This window comes from Anas acuta, chromosome 1 (genome assembly GCF_963932015.1).
Source record: "Anas acuta chromosome 1, bAnaAcu1.1, whole genome shotgun sequence".
NCBI lineage: Eukaryota > Metazoa > Chordata > Aves > Anseriformes > Anatidae > Anas > Anas acuta.
In genome coordinates, this window is record NC_088979.1 from 62,611,915 (window position 1) to 62,628,927 (window position 17,013).

General features: G+C 44.1%; 1 protein-coding gene across 4 annotated transcripts in view; it reads right to left on the bottom strand.

Annotated features, from left to right (window-relative positions):
• Positions 1–17,013, bottom strand: part of RASA3 (RAS p21 protein activator 3) — a 140,990-nt gene that overhangs the window by 19,037 nt on the left and 104,940 nt on the right. For all 4 annotated transcript variants that reach the window (XM_068679130.1, XM_068679112.1, XM_068679123.1 and 1 more), the window contains 6 exons: positions 11,312–11,392; positions 9,163–9,235; positions 5,615–5,694; positions 2,176–2,280; positions 1,505–1,661; positions 502–650 (listed from right to left, as the gene is read on the bottom strand). In XM_068679130.1, the coding sequence (XP_068535231.1) occupies positions 502–650; positions 1,505–1,661; positions 2,176–2,280; positions 5,615–5,694; positions 9,163–9,235; positions 11,312–11,392 (645 nt within the window). The remainder of the gene's footprint in view (positions 1–501; positions 651–1,504; positions 1,662–2,175; positions 2,281–5,614; positions 5,695–9,162; positions 9,236–11,311; positions 11,393–17,013) is intronic.

Sequence of the window (17,013 nt, forward strand, 5' to 3'; positions counted from 1 at the left end):
CCACTGCCAGATCCAATCCCATCTTCGTTCCTTAGACCTCTAATTGGAAAGATTAGTCACACAGCTTGCCTTAAATATTCATGTCTAGGAAGAAACTCGCCTTTTGTTCTGAACAAATTCAGCAAACACTTTTACTCAGCACTAGATGGCTTATTAGCACACTATAAAGCTGAAATGATTTCATACAAACAGTTGAAGATAAGGTAGGATTTTAATGTTATCCTCAAACAATCAGGACAGAACGCAGAAAATCCCTGCTTTCAGACCTGAAAACAGTTTTGCAAGTAGACTTCACAAAACAAGATGGGAATTCCTCCTCAAACCAAGCTCACCAGATCTGCAGAGCTTCTGTAAAGAACTCTGACACCAGCTGGGAAGAACAGGAGCAACTCCAACAGTTTGTTATGAAATTGCATGTAGTTCCAGAAACAGAGTGAAAGATCATAAAACTAGCCAACATAGAGTAGGTATGTTAATAGCAATGGGTTCAGTGGTACTTACTGAGTTCTCTTCACTTCAGCATTCGCAATGGCACTTATGAAAGGCACAATTCTGCCATAGTGTAAGAAAAGCCTGACAAGAGGTATGGCTGCTTCCTGTTTTTCTCGGCAAACCTCACCCAAAATGTGTGCAGCTGATGCAGAAACAGGCTGAACAGTGGAAAGAGAGAAAACCTTTGAGAGATCATTACAGCACAAGCATAATTCCCTTCTCTTCCCCTTAGCTCCTTAGTACATAACCCCACATAACAGCTGCAGCAGCCAGTTACCTAAACATGCCTGTACATGACATGGCAGGGCCTCACATCCCACTTCTTGTTGGCTTTAAGTTTTGATCACAAGAGGGCAGCAATTTAAAAACTATTGCAGTATGGTATTTTCCCCTCATTTTTAATAGCCAACTCTTCACTGAATGTGACTGTTGCCTGGGAAGCAGCCGAAGAGGAAGAACTCTAAACCTTCTCATTTTCAAGTCCCAGTAAGAACAGAAACCAGTTCTTGTACTGAAACAAACAAACAAACAACCCCAAATCCAAACCAACTGCTAAAACTATACACAATGGCAGATGTGGTCCATCCCTCAAACACTCCAGAGTTAGGTTTGGGGTTGTTTTGTTTTTGTCATTTTGTTTTGTTTTTCAATTGTACAAGTAAACCTGTTCCTCTCTAGCAAAGGAAAACCAATTGATCAAACTTTAGTTTACTTTGCATTTTCCTATGTAAAATTAGAAAGCCACAGAGAATATGCTGCTTTTTAAAACCACTGGTGTTCCTGGGTGTGCCTTCACCCACCATGCTGCAGGCAGATAAAGATCTTTTATGCAAGGACAGAAAACAAGTATGAAGGATATGCAGAGCTTAACAAGACCCTCGCATGGAAGAAGGAAGATGATGAAGATTCTGGTAGTTACACACCTATGGTGCCAACAAGATCGTGACCAACATTCAGGGAGACCCCTGTGAGGATGATCCATAGTAAACAACCAGCAGTGCAAGCAAATTACCTCAACATCTGCAGATTTTAGCAGGAGATCTCTAAGTGGACTGTAATAGTCTGAGGAAAAAACATGGTCCTCAGTGTAAACCACATTTAACCTTAAGGAACCAAGGTCATCAGGTTTCAAAGACTTGTTTCCATTATCTCTGGGCTGCAGGAAATACCTGATATGCAAAAAAAACAAAAAAAAAAGACAAAGATTGTGCTGAAACACAAAATTATCTCAGGCTATACATGAGCACATAGAAAAGCTAAAGATACACACAACCTTTATATACCTATCACATTTCTTGAGAGTTCTGACTCAGATTTTTTTAATTATGTTTGCCAGTCTATTTTGCACCAACTGCAACATGGAAAGTTCTGATCATTAAGATTTGTGTATGATATATAAAAAAAATCACATATTCAGAAAATTATACCATTGCTGCAGAATCGCAGTAAATAATATCAGAGTATTAGAACTCCCACACGCAACACAGAGGCAGACTGAAATCTCTAATCATACCATCACAACTTCTTGTTCTTACATTTGCTAGGATTATTCTGGCGTGTTTACAAAAAATTTAGATACAAATTAAATCCATTTAAACTTTATCACATAGCTGTAATTATTCAAAGACTTCACAGAAGACATATGTTTCTGCTTATACACTCCAAAAGAAAAATGTCAAGTACCATGCTTCGTAAGAGCTAGACTGTCGGAGAAATTTCAGAGGAAGCCTCAGTTCTCCTAGAAACTCATCTCCGAACTTCAAGTTACTGGCATTCCAAAGATCAACTCTGTAACAGAAAACATGTAATGTTAGGAGATTCTTCATAAATAAATACATAGATATATAGAACTTTGTTTTCAGTTTTTCCCCCCTCAAGCCCATGAGTTATAAAATTCCCAAACTGTACTATATGGGTTTCCCTACAGTCAATAGACAACCTTGGATCTCTGGAGTCTTGCAATTCATCTCCATTAAACATCACCAAAAATCACCTAGACTACCTTTTCCCCATTTGTACTGTTTCCAAATATTGATACTGATGGAGATCCAGGGGCTCTCTGGATATCCCAGATAAAGAAAAATACAGATAAAACGAAGACCAGAGGAAAAAACTGCACAGACATTTAAAGACTCCATACTTCTAGTCTCAGCCTTGTTTGGATTTATCAGCAGCATAAGCAGCAGCGTTACAGAGTGAGGTTGAATTTCCTCCCAGTCCTTCCCCTCCTCTAGCTCTGGGAAGAATCACTTGTCAAGCTTACAAATCTGTTGCACCTAAGGTAGTTCTGTGCAGATGCTCAGAAACTTTACCACCCTATAACGCGTGCATTGTCTGAAATCTACGCAATTTCTAGCACTTTGTCCCTCACACATGGAAGTTCTGGTATGGCTGACTAGAAAATACTTCCTTCCCTTTCATGTGCTCTTTAACATTAGGATGTAAAACTGAGATTCAAAGTAGAAGTACTGGCATCTAACTTGGCCTCTGTGGATAAATGCTGCAATACCCACCTCAGAGTAAGGATTTCTAACTGTAAGACAGATGTTTCTGTACGTATTTTAAGGTTTCCTTTGAGAGGCACCTTCATTTTAAAACAAGCTCAGCTAGAAATGTGCCTTAAGCTTGGGGAAAAAAAAGCTATATGCAGAAAATATATCAGTTTTTGAATAACTGAGACTTTTAGGAGAACTGTAACTGTAATTTGGTTATGGTGCAAAGTCATCTAATTACAGACATATTTACACCACCTTCCTAGTCTCCAGCAAATCACAGTAGGCTTGTCAAGGAATGAGGCTTGACAGTCCTGCTGAAGGTTTACCTTACCTTATGCAAGTGCAGAGGACGTCACTTCTAAATCCCCTGAGCCCTGTATCTCTCAACAGTGTCTCATGCATCAAGTTTCATATGCTAGACATACCAACAGCTCACATTGCAGGTCTACTGGTTTAAGTTCTTCAAACTCTTGATATTTTGAGAGTATTTCTGCAGGGCAACAATTCCCCACAAGGAAAAATCTCCGAGAACTCCACCTTCTCTCCTCTTTCCCCATATCTGGTTGATTACTACCTCACTAACTAATTCAAATGGCTCAAATGCAGATCCAGGAGGGGATGGGATCTTTTGCAGCTTATTTACACACAATCAAACAGCATTTACCAAGTATTTACAGGCTCTTGGTTTCTAGTTTATCCAATTTTTTTCAAGATGCACACTAGCAGTAACACTTTCAAACACACACAGCCTGCCATGCTTCCAAAGGCTGTACCAGCACAGCAACTTCAGTTACAGAAAAACAAAACAAAACAAAACAAGCACCACAACAACCAAAAAAAAAACAACCCCAAAAGTGTAAAAGCTCTGCAGGAAAGGAACCAAGAGCTCTAGGTAGATCTCACCCTACACAATAAGCAAAGCAGGCATGCAAATTCTGACATTATTGTTTTGGGTGCTTGGAGCAAAAAGAATAAGCAGCATTAAAAAATATATATTATACACCAACCCCAGCATCTAACAGCTTAGTGTTTCCCAAGCTTTTTAAAAAGGCAAAAGCATGGCAAGTGTTATTCTGAAATGGTCAGGCTCTAGTCGCAGAAAGAAAAAAAAAAAGAACAACAGAGAGGGGGAGGAGAGACAATGAATTTCACCAGAACATCTGGTCCTTTAGTGTTGATATGCCCTGCCTGCAACTTCCTACACCCACTCAGAAAAGAGCAACTTTCAGAGCTGTAGAGAAAACCCATGAGAGACTGAGCCTCCTCTGTACCCCGTGGAATGGTATTTTCTCAGGAGGGAGAAAGAAAACAACCCCCGAACCCATTAATTGTGCGATCCGTCCCGAGGGCACGGGGGCAATCCCACTCTGACTGAACAGGCCGAAGGAAGTGAGGGGGGCGGGAGGGGGGCCTGAGATGGAAACAAAAACACTCTGTCCTGTATGGGACAAACCCTCCGAGCAAAGGGTTTGCCTGACCAAAACTAACTCTTTATCTACTTGCATGTATTATTGACGTGCTTCATCTTTTCCCAGCTACTAATTCACAAGGCCTCGGGCAGTGCCGTGGTACCACGGTGCCAGGCTACATGAACCAGCAGCTGAGTGTGGAAGCAGAGGGTAATATGGCAGCCCTCCTCCATCATTACCACACATGCATCTTCCCTATTTGGAGCAAGTTATCGTTCCTCCTGCCTCGTCTCCCCTCCTTTGCTTACTGCCAGCCGTGCTTCTGAAGGCCCTAGGGACTATTTAGCGAGGGGCAGGGAGGCCTGGGGAGAAAGAGGTGGAAGGGAGGGAGGCCACCATTCCTCCTCAACCCTTCTTCCTCCAACTCCTAGAGCATACAGGAGAGGGGAAATAGCACCTCACTTGACATGGATACAGCAGTTTTCATATATTGTGCATCCCCATCACCAGACGGCCTAACTTTCTAGTCTGTGATGGTACCCCACACACGGTATCTCAAAGCTTTGCACCTCCTGTTGATTCCTCCCCGCTCTTTCTCTTCACCCATTCCCACGGACACTGTTGACAGGCCTCAGCAAGTTTTAAGACAGTAGTAAGTCAGGGGGTTGTTTTGGTTTTGAAATCAGAGCCGCTTCTTCCCTGTGCAATGGGTCATGCCCAGCCTCACAAGAACACCGCCACTCTGCCTTCCCCTGCCTTTCTGGTGGGGAAAAGAGAAGGGAAACTGCCTCAGCCCCAGGGAAACTCTGAACTCAAGAGTTTCCTGTCAGGGAAGGAGGCCCTTATCTGGGTTACCAAAATTAAGCGATGAAAAAAAAACAGATCCTTCCAATGAGAGCATCACAGTGCTCCTGGGCTCTCTTGGGAAGCTGAGGGAGGGGAACCCAGACAGAAAAATCTGTGTTTAATGGCAAATGGACATTACCATACACACAGGATACCAAGGAAAGTAATGACCAACTCTCCCACAGCAGAACTGTCACAAATTCACATATGATCTACAGGACCATGCAGGTAAATGAACAGACCTTCCATGAACATGGAAGATTCCTCTTGAGTTATCAACACTGAAGCCATGCTCACCATTTTGAAAGAAGAGTCTACTACAGAGCTGCACAGGCTTTGGAAGACAAAATCATTAGTGGATAATGTTCTCACCTGATCTCCATTTTGTCAACTTCATCAACATCTTCAATATCAAAATGGGATTTCTTGTTGTAGCTACTGGGTCTTGTAACCTAATAAAAAAGAGGAATCTTTAACAAATTGAACTGATACAAAAGCATTTCTGAGTTACTTATACAAAGCTCTGGAAGACTGCAGTTTTTTACTATGAACAGTGTCTTCAGTCCTGGTTCTGAAAACATTCATGCAAGGGAACAAACCTGTTGGCTGAACAGACTCCTCACTGTACAGAAGCAGTAACAACCATAGCCAAGAATAACTACATACACCACATACACTTACACTTTACTTATCAGAGAAAGGATTTCTTTAATATTACTACAGTACTTTGAGTTTAGCATAGGTAGAAGCATAGGTAGAAAACAATGGGAAGATAGCTGCAAATGTAGAGCATTAGCAAAAGAAAGCTTTTGTACAAACATTTCTTAGCATTTCTTTTCTAGCATGATTAAAAAAAAAAAAAGACTTTGATATTTGTATTTTTTCATAGTGTGTCAGAAACTTGAGAAAAAGGCCACCCCACCCAGCTGAAACCACAGCAGGAACTGATCAAACGCAAGTGCGTATGATGTGTGGCTTCAGCTCCTGGTTGCACACAGAAGCTCAACTTTATTGTAGGTTTAAATACTCTTGTGGTTTAATGCTTCCCACTCACAAAAACTGGCTTTTATTGTAAATTTGACTACTTGGTTTTGTACTGTACATCAGCTGCAGATGGTACAAACAAGGGAGGCAAAGACGTAGGTGCACAGAAAGAGAGAAACCAAACAACCTTCAGCATGTGACACGTAACAGTCTTGTGTGTGTGACCACTGGCTCCATTTGCCAGGTGATTAGCAGCACTGGAGACCAAATGCTCTAGCCTGTAATTGAATCAAATGCACCTGTGAGCCTAATATCAGGTTAATTTTAATTAATCAGACAACTTCAGCAGCTCAGCACAAATCTTCTCACCCTGCTATTGCAACCATCTTCAGTGTGACTTCAAGAACCCATCCTACTTAACTGTAAAAGATCTGCTTTTAACTACCATGGTGAAGCTGATGGTGTAGTTCTGAATCGGGAAGTAAACTTCAGTTTTTATCACCTGTAAGACATGAGTTGTTATAAAAAGTCACAGCATAAGTGTACTCAAAAGAGCTGTGCCATAAGTGAAACAGCTTTCTGAGAAGTTTTGCTGGAGCCTGTCTGCACTAGGTCTCTCTGTTCACCTCTGTGATTGCTTAGTGTGCAGATTCATCTAAGTGCTGGAAAGACAGCTCGGTGAGGCCCACCAGTTCCAAGGATGGAATTAGGTATTAGGGAACTGTCAGCCCACAGTGCCCAGCAAGCTGCCCTGTACCATTTCACAAAAAAGGGTGTAAAATTCTGCCATGTCAGCCCCTGTCTTCAGGCAAAGCTGACAAGCTTTTTATCAGCTGCTCTTTCTTTTTCAGCACACACAGGATTGCAGACAGGTCCCCGGCACTACCTTATTCAGTTCCCGTAAGGGGGAGATTTTCCTGTAGCTCTGAGCCCCTTCACTGTGCTGCAGCTGGAGTGGTGGTGAAAACAGCTTCAAACCATCAGGTGCAAGTTTCGCTCGTAGCACCCTTTAAAGAAGCCCTTAAATTTCTCAAACCAGCGATAAGCTATTTTCCATGTAGCACCTTCAACCTACGTGACTTTGCTGTAGAAAGCCTCTCTTCACTGCCTTTTACAGATTTCTCTTCTTCCTTGGAGCCACGGCCGATTGCTGTGCTAGCAGACTGCAGGAAAGCTGATGAAGCTGTTTGGAAGCAGCAAATGACATGTCTGTCAACAACCCGAATCCGTGCAGCTCCACAGGAATCGGGTTAGCTACAGGTCTGCCCACGTCTCATTAGCGAACGCGTTTCCCAGTCGTAGCAGTGCTGCTGAACCCTGTCCCTTGGAGACATTTAGCCTGGTATGTCCTAACTACTCAAAATGACATAAATTTACGATGGCTCTGTCTGCACTGGGGGTAGGATTATTCTGGCTGATTCAGATACCGCCCAAGCTCTGTTCTTACCACACAGAAACCCTTTTACTCCAACTTAGAAGAACAATACTTGCATTAACCTGGCTCTTAGGATAAAGCCAAGCTTAGCAAGCCACCCGACCCCTTCCACAACTCCACTTGGAAGGTGCCTTCTGTTTCTCTCCCTCCCTCCTCTCCCTGTCTGGCACCACCTGCCAAGCTCGGTGTTTAAATACCAAATGTTCACTGCTCCTGCAGCGCACAGAAGGCAGAGGAATCAGGCAGGTGAAGCTTCGTGGTAGACAGGCTGAATTCCTCAATTAGGCTCATTAAAAAGCTCTCGCTGTCAGACACCTCCAGAACTGCCTATATTAAGAATGAAAGAGCCCGTTCTGGTTTATCTACACAGAGCATCACTCCCGTGTCACTGCCAAGGGCTGCAGCTCTGGGCCAGGTGACCTGAGGCACAACTGTCACAGTGGTTTGTCGAGCAAGGAGCATGAGAGCAGTAAGAGCCCTGACTGGCACTGCAAGAAGGATGCCTGTACTTCAGATCTGCGTGACACACGCTTTCCTCACATCTCCTTTCTGACACAGGTGCCTGTGTCCCTGAAGTGGCTCTAGAAATCACATCCCTAGGTGCCATCCCTATGCCAGCAACAACTCCTGATGAGGATGTAACATGGATGATGCAAGACATGTGAACAAAAAGGGCTTTCCAGTGACTTGCCAGCTGCATTGTCCTGTTCTGGCTTTTCACTCACTCAGTTATGCCGGATCTGTTTATGAGGTACCTATCGAAATAGAACAGTTCGGAGGTACCTATCGAAATAGAACAGTTCGGCGTAGACCAAGACTAAAATGTCCAAGAGAAAAAGAACAGAGAAAGATGCACATACTTTGCAGGCAGGATGAAAAGTTGCAAATTAGAAACACATGCAGATATACATATGGACACACCACAATTACTGCTACTTTTGCCAAAAGAACCAAAATGAGCACTTTTATGAGTTATGCTTTGTTTTAACCGGACTTGTTGAAAACATTCTGTGTTAAATAAAGCTCAGAGGTTTCACCCACTGCTATTGCAGCAGCTGAAGCTGAAACATCCACTTTTAAATACATTTTTCCTCTACTGCATTCCCATGGGATAACCTTCCTCCCATTGACTGGGGAAGAAGGGTGGAACAGATACAAAACCACAGGCTAAAGAAAGTGTATATATATATACACATCTTTTTTAAATCCCATTCTTAAATGTCCTTTTCCAAAACTCAGCTGGGCTGAGTTTTAAGCAAGTGCAAAGCCTGCTGCTCAGGAGGAGCGCCCACCTTGAAGCTTCTCCTTCAGAGCACCTGGGCTAAAGCGACATAGTGCTGCCTCAGCAGGCAGCCAGCCTGATCCTGGGTACTTCTTCCCCCTGCGCTGTGCTTTCAAACAGCCTTCAAAGAAGACAGCTGGCACAACACGAGCAGGATGCTGTGCCAACTATCTGCAGTGTAGTGTTTCAGCTTATCACCCGCTCCTTTGAAATACCAACCTCAAAATAAAACACTTCGTCAAAATGGGGATTGTTGGTCTTCTTTTTCACTTTAGTCTTTTTGGCTTCCGATCTGAATAAAGGAAAAGAAAAAGAGCGTAAGAAAACATCAGCAGAAGTGTGATCCTAGAACAGAGCCACCGAGGAATACATCTGATAAAGCCTGAATGCCACATGCCTCCAGTACAGCAAGGATGTTTGATGATTTCCAAATGCTATGAACCTACATTTGATTTGTTCTAGTTACCTGCACGTGAAAAGCTCTGTGAGAAGCACTGTACCATCCCGTGTCACGTCCTCCCCTAAAGCTCTCCAGTAGGAAGAAGGCACAGATAAAACAGCCACAGATGGAGAGCTGCATCAGCCGGGTGGAAAACTGACCTACTAATCATCTCGTCCCAGAATCTACTCCCTGTTTCTCATGCAGGAAAGCTGCTTAGATAGCTTGTAACTGTTTTTATCGACTGGACAACAATAGGTATTCTTACACAGCGGGCAAGCCAAACTGTGTTCAACTCCCAGTGCTGCTGCATATTTCCTGTGTGACTTGAATGGGCCAGCCCACGAGCTTCCCCACCTATAATACAGCCCCAGAAACAGCTCCAGTTGAGAAATCTGTTGGCTCTGTAAGCACACGCTTCAGAATAAACAGCAGCACATTTGTTTGACGTTTTTATGCTCGGCATCGCATAAAATCCAGCAGCAGAAAGCAGCTTTCCCACTCCCCAGAGGAGAGGCATTGTAAAATCCGGAGAGCCGGCTGATGCACAGATTAAAACTGCCTCGCTATTCCTAGGGGGAGATGAGAGGGGATGCTAATTGCCTGCAGGACGTGGGGCAGACTGCCGATCCCATCTCATCAGCCACACTTGCCAATCAAGCTCCTTATGGATCAGCCCATCAGGGAGGGCACTGGGAAGCAGGATGTAGGGCAGCTGATTAAGGCAAACACGGTTATTGGGCAATTAATGCACCGGGTGGGCACATGCTGCGCGCTGCCTGCAGAAGATAGGAGGCATCTCTCCCAGCCAAAACAAAAAAAACAACAACAAAACCAGATAGGAATGGGATAGAGCCTTATTTTAAAGGGGAACACATTATCGCTTGTCCTACATTATCCCGACTGGGCAGGGGAGGGGGAGCAAAGAGAGGGAAGCTTGGACATTTAAGGATACCAGCATTAGTCACCGAATCTCCCTACCAGTTCCAGTTATAAACAGCAAGCACCATCTGAAACAAGTTACATGCTTAAAATGTCAGAGCACACAATTCAAACACACAGCTCATTAAGGGACGTCAGGCATAACACACCCAGGAAAAGATGAGGAATCCAGACCGGTCTCAAAGACTCCTCTGTGTGCAAGGTATTTGTCAAGAACGCATCTTATTTATGCTATTTATAAGAAATCATTGTCAAATGTTAGAGTTTTTGTAGCCTATGCTACAAAATCTGATTCTTTGAGGTCACAGGAGAGCTGTGTTTTTTTCTAACATGGCACAGACACAAAAGATGACACCCCACATATGTAGAAATAAAACTGTGGCATCCAACAGCATGGGAAATTTTGTAACACAACATGAGAATTTAATCCAGTATTTAAACTGAAGGTTGTTATGCAGAATCTGATTACTAAAACCTCATTCCAAATTTTATTCACGCTATTGTGTCCACATATAATGAATTACAGAATCGAACCACCTAGAGTTTCCTGCACACCCGTTAATTTGCCACAAATTGAAAGTGACAAGACCCTAAATATTCACAAACAAATGTGCAAATTCTGCAAGACGTTGATGTATTCAGCTTTTTTTTTCTGTCCTCTGCCCAAAATTAGGCAATAAATTTGCTCAAAAACGGGCCTCCAACTGTGAGGTGAGAAGATGCACAAATTAAACCTAACCACAAATTGCATACTCCAGGATATTCAAATTATTCAGGGATTATTCAGACCATCACGTAAATGAAAACTGAAGTTAAGCCTCAAATTGCTTGCTCTAGTATACCTCAGTGGCTCATACATGTACGAAGAAATTATTAATGTATTTCAGTGGTGCCTGAATATTCTGTCCATCTGAGAACGAAGATTTCTAGACAAAGGAAGAGGAACCATCCTTGTGAAATGGGAGCTGTAGCACGTGCAATACTTGCCTGGAGGGTCCGGCCAAGGTAACGGTGGCATAGGGATCACATTGCCCGTTCACAATGGGCAGGCCTTGGCATTCGAGAACTCTAGAAAACACAAACAGATGCAGACAAACAAATCAATAAAAGAGTTGTGAGTGAAAATAAAAGGAATGCATCTTTAGCCTGTTCCATTTTCACAACAGTTATTACTGCAGAATTGCAATGCCACTAAGAACAAGTCTCTAATTTATACCTAAACTTGAAATTGTGTCTTCAAAACTAACTTTAACAGGGTCAAAAATACTGTAAAATTACAGAGGAACCTTAACTTGAAGGACTCTTATTATGCAAGTACAACAGCGTAAGTTTCATGAAAAAAGAAGAGTATGCTGTCAAGATGGGAACTGTCAGCACTTGAAATTTCTGTAACAATTTATTCACCAAAAATAGTAATAGCCAGAGCTTGCTTCTGTAACAAAGGATTAAAAAGAAAATCACAGACATGGACCCCTGCAGGAGTCAAGTAACTCATCAGAATCACGTCCATGAAGGCCTCTGTGCTTTTGACAAGATTTGGCACGGGCTTAGTTGTTAAACTCATGGACTACGAGACAGCATGACACATCCATCTTTCTCCATACAACTTTTAAGTAACAAAACTGAAAGAAGAAATATATTCAGCAGCTCTGCACTGAAGGAGTCGGAGAACACACTGGAGGGACAAAATGGAACAAATCAGTTTCTGTTGCAGGCCAAGGTGAGAAATTGGCACTTCAGCACTCATTTCAAAAACAACTTTGATACAAATAAATAACTAACTAAATTCAGTAGCCCAGATAAGCAGGGAATATAGTAACTCAGTTGTTGACCTAGATGGCCCTTCTTCTCATGGCTGAGTCACCAATACCAGTGTGCAAGAGGAACGTGCTCCTTCTTCTGGATACTCCAGCGAAATCACAAATGGAAACCACAGAGAAAGTTATGGAAACCTTGGATTACGCAGGCGCTCTGCAGCTTTTCTTTCTGGATTGTATTAGTCCCCTACAAGGTGGTCATAATTAGGTATTTAGAAGAACGACTGCTGGTTGAACCCATCCACACGTGAACAGAAGAATCGTGCACCACGTGTCAGCGCCAAACCCCACGCCCCTTCCCCTGCTTCCTCAGGGCAGCCTGTCAGTTCCTTGAAATGAAATCCTCGCTCAATGGCTTGGGAGCAGGCAGCCAATTCTCTGCTGTTCATGAATGGCTTCCAAGCCAGCTCTTATCCACACAGGAAGAGCCGTTTGGAAGTGAAGCAGAGTGAAAGCGTGTTCAGAGAGGCTATTATTCCTGTTTTACTAAAGCAGCCCTCCCTGAACGTGCAGACAATGCAAAGCGCTGCCAGGCAGCGTGATCCGAAGTTGAGGACATGTGGAAGCTAGAAATCGCCGCACAATAAAATCAGGGGAGAATTTGAATGCTGGAAAGTGTGAAGTTATCCACAGGAACACAAAAGGACACCAGAACTATACAGGTTGGCAGTGACAGGGTCTGTTCTAATACCACCATGTGGAAGAAATCTTTCTGTTTTTGTGGACAGAGCTCTGATGCTACCACTTCAGCCGTCCCCAATGCCAAGCAGTGTCAGTAGCTGGTCAGAGGAAACACAGCCACACAAATCCCTGGGCACTTGCCTCTCAATTTGGGTGTGCTCTTACGGAGAAGAACAGCAGCACAGCTCCTCATCTCATGCCATCTAACGCAGAAGCCGGGAGTTATCCATTCATGAGCAGCTTATCAAATCATGAATGAGGTGCAGGACGTTTCCTTTGAAACAAGCATCAGGGGGCACGCAATGACATTACCAGGCTGCAGGTTCAGAAATCAGCAAAAGGAAGTCCTCTTTCCACACAATGCATTATGAGATTGTGAAACTCCTTGCCAGCGGATGTCACGGAGGCCAGAAGAACACACAGAGATAACGCAGGGGAGGTTTGGGGGGAGCTCTGAGAGCGCAATGATTTGAAGCATCACTCAGCAGCAAATATCAGGAAGGGCACTAGGCTAGACCAGAGATGTGTTTAGAACAGCAGGGTAGGTTTTTGTCTTCTCTGGGAAACAAAAATGAGAACCAAACCAACCAAAAAAGCAAAACAACAACAACAAAAACAGAGTACAGGTGTCCTCCTGTCGTCAGGATGACTTCGAGTAAGACGTTTCTTTGTGTGCGGTGGGAATAAGAAAAGCAAAAGCAACCTTGAAAGAAACAAAACGTGGAAAAAACAGGAAACAGGCGCTGACACAAGCTGTATCCAAAGCCCTTCGGGTAATTTAAAAAGAGTTATTGTGTACGGGTGTTGGGGAAAGCAGGCAAAGACTGAAGACTCAGGACTTGGAGGCAGGAAGGCCAATGTCTGGAGAGAGCTCCATTCTGGTTCTTGTGTCTTACTCAGTACTGTGGGGAGATAAAATTCAACCCAAGCTTGATGTAGTCATGTTAACACGCTCTCATTAGCTGCAGGAACCTAGCAGTTTTAGCAGGAAAAGAGCTAGAACAAAGCTACGGCTACTGAGAGATGAAAGAAAATGGAGCTCCAATTCTCCCTTGTGGGTATCACTGTTAATACTGATAGTCCAGATCCGGATTATACAGTAAAAAAAATGAGAAGAAATATATCATGCTTTCTCTAGAAAAGGGTGTACAGACTAGGAAGCGGTGGAAAAAAGCCAGCAAAAAATGATTAGAGCTCTTGCTCTAATCGTCTGCAGGATTAATTTAATATACGTGTACTTGGATAATAATAATAGAAAAAATAAGCCTAGGCAATCAGGCTGATTCAAGAATTGCACGTTGACTCATCAGCCCCCAGAGCGAAAACGTCTGGCGGCTGCTCGAGCCTCTTGTGCCCAACTGGGAGTTTCTGATCACCCCCTGCCTCGGGCCCAGCTGGGACAGGGCTAGCCATCGCGTGGCTGGGTATAGACTTGGTGGTGGCCCGTATGGGAAAGGTCTTGGTGCAGCTGCCTGGCTATATTTTGCTTGTGGTTTGCAAAATGAACAGGTCTCAAGGAACAAGAGCTTTCAGTGTTCAGCGCGGTTCACAGCCAAACCTTCACGGGAGCACACGCGCTGCGGAAAATTCCCAGAGGGCAGAAGAAAACCTCAGACCCACGCACGCCACCAGCACGTCCCCTCGCCTTTAAATGACGTGAGAGGGAGGCAGGGGTGGAAGGTTTAAGGGAAAAGAAGGTTTTTCACCGAAGACGAAGGCTCTCGCAGCTAAACGGAGTCCAGACTAAATGAAGTCCCACTCTTTAACTGTGCCTAGGAGAGGCACTTCACCCCCCGAGAATTCACTCGGAATAAAGGTTGTACTGCATCTGATACACGGGCTCTGACACATTTCTACACAGCACACATTAAATGCTCAAAACCACCCCCACGGCAGCTTTTGGTAGAGCTTATCCCAGTCACAGGAACAGGCTGTGCAGGCAACTATTTTGGTTTTCCTCTCCGAAATGCTCTCTGAAGCCTCCAGGCCAAAAGCACAACAGAAACCTTGAAATGCTGAGATCACAGCTGCAACCCCGCACCGCCACTGCCTCTTCTTCTGCACTCCCAGATCAGTTTGTAACAGTTATCATGGAGAAAAACCATTTAAACATATTCTTAATTGCATTACCCTGAACACAGGCTCCTCCTGAGCTGGCTCACACAGCTTTTGCAGCACCCAGACCAGTTTTTGGTCTCCACTGGGCAGCTGGGTGGGGGCAGCACTGGTGGCACGCACACATGACTCTTCCTAGCACTCGGCTGCTGGCGGTGATTTCCTTCAGGCACGGCAGAGGAAGGGGAATTGATTGTTTGGGCTCGAGCAACAAGCTCTTTCCCAGATATTTACAGCAAAACAGGAACAAATGTTTGTCCCAAGCCAAGCAATAATAACTCGAAAGCAAACGACAGCTGATGAGTGCAGCCCCTGCTTCCCCAAGTGAATAATATTAGAGTTATTGTGGGAGAACTGCAGGCAGCACAAAAACTGTCTCATGAATTATGAAGAAGAAATCCTGTCAATACACACATATCCCTCAAACCACTGTGACTTCAAACAAGCTGCAAAAAAATTTACCAGCTTGGTAGAAGTCTAAATATTTCTCAACAATTTAAAATCACATGGATTTTCCTCTGCTATTAATATGGGAGCTGTCCTGCAGTTCAAACCATCGGAATCGCTTCCTAATATCAGTTGCAGAAGGACTTGTGAAAACGCACATCTACAGAGTACCATCTGTACGCTGTGCCAAATAAAGAAAAGAGAAGAAAAAGAGAAGAAAAGGAGGGTGTTAGCCCTGCCGCTCTCAAAGGACAAGGAGTTAATTCATTAGCGGCTCATCCTCTTTATGAGTCAATCACACAAGAGCTGCAAGTTTCGTAAAAGCCACTTCAGAAAAATTCTTAGTTATAGATATATATATAAAAAAAAAAGGTTAAATTATCTTTGGTGACAGGACCCTGAGGGTTTCAGAAAGACACAAGCCTGCTGGAATTATGAATTGCACTGATTTAGTGACTCTCACTGGCGCTCACATCATCGTTTCCTCCTGCCTCGGTCTCTGACTTGCAGCCTTAATTATTAACAGGGAGCAAGAGCTGAGCTACGGAAGAGCAAAGGAAAATGGTTAAGTCAGGGGAAGGAGTTATTTCTAGCAACTATAATATAGGAGCAACTCTATACAGGAGTTATTGCTATCAACAGTATGATTTGCAGAGGAGACAGAAAACCCAACCACAAGTTGCAGCAAAGCAAGAAGGATGTAAAAATTGTAAGGGAACAGCAACACGAAACAGTGGATGCTGTCAGGGAAGGATGAATTTGCTTTAAGGACAGCACTGTGTTGGTTCTTGTAAGGAAAGGGAAGAAATTTCGATTTGATACAGCATGGCAGGAAGCCAAGGAGCGGGTCAAGACGTCGAGGCAGCTGCAGAAGCATTTGTGTGAAGGCAGCATGGTGAGGGCTGTAAGAGGAGGACAGCACAAAGCGACAACAAGGAGGATATGCAGCAAGTGATTAAAGCCTAGTCAACAGCTCCAGCTCAGCTGACTGCGGCCCTAAGGCAGTATCACATGGAAGAAGTGAGATACTGTCTGTACAGACAGATAAGGAAAGAAAGAAGATCGAAGACCAAAACAAGGCTGAGACCCACGAAGGCTGTTACAGCCTCTACAATGAAGCTGGACGGTGACAACAAAGTCTCCCACCTTCTTTTCCTTTGCTTGGTCTCAAGGTGATGCCCTGCGTGCTACTCGCAGGGTTGATGGAAAGCAAACCCAACGACCTCGGAGTTGAGGTCTGCTCAAGTTTTATCTGCTGCCAGGCAGGAACTGCGTGCACTTGGCACGATCGCAGCTCAGGACAGGCACGCGTGTCACTGGGTGCATGCGTGAGCACATCAGCAAACAAAACCAGCTGCATGAACGTGCCCATTTTCCCCTCCACCGTCAAAGCAAGGCGGTAACGTTGTGCACAACATTTGTGCCACGCTGGTAAGCAACCTGAAGAGACCTTAATCTGCAATAAGTGGTCGAGCACGAAGTACAGCAGGTTGGAGGGAAGCATCTAAGCATCGTGCCACCGACACGCTTCAACCACGGGGCAGCTCGATCGAATCTCAGCAACTCCTGGGGTGGCACCGAGCACGAGGGAGAGCGCAGGAAGGAAAGGCAAGGGAATGAGAGGGTTTA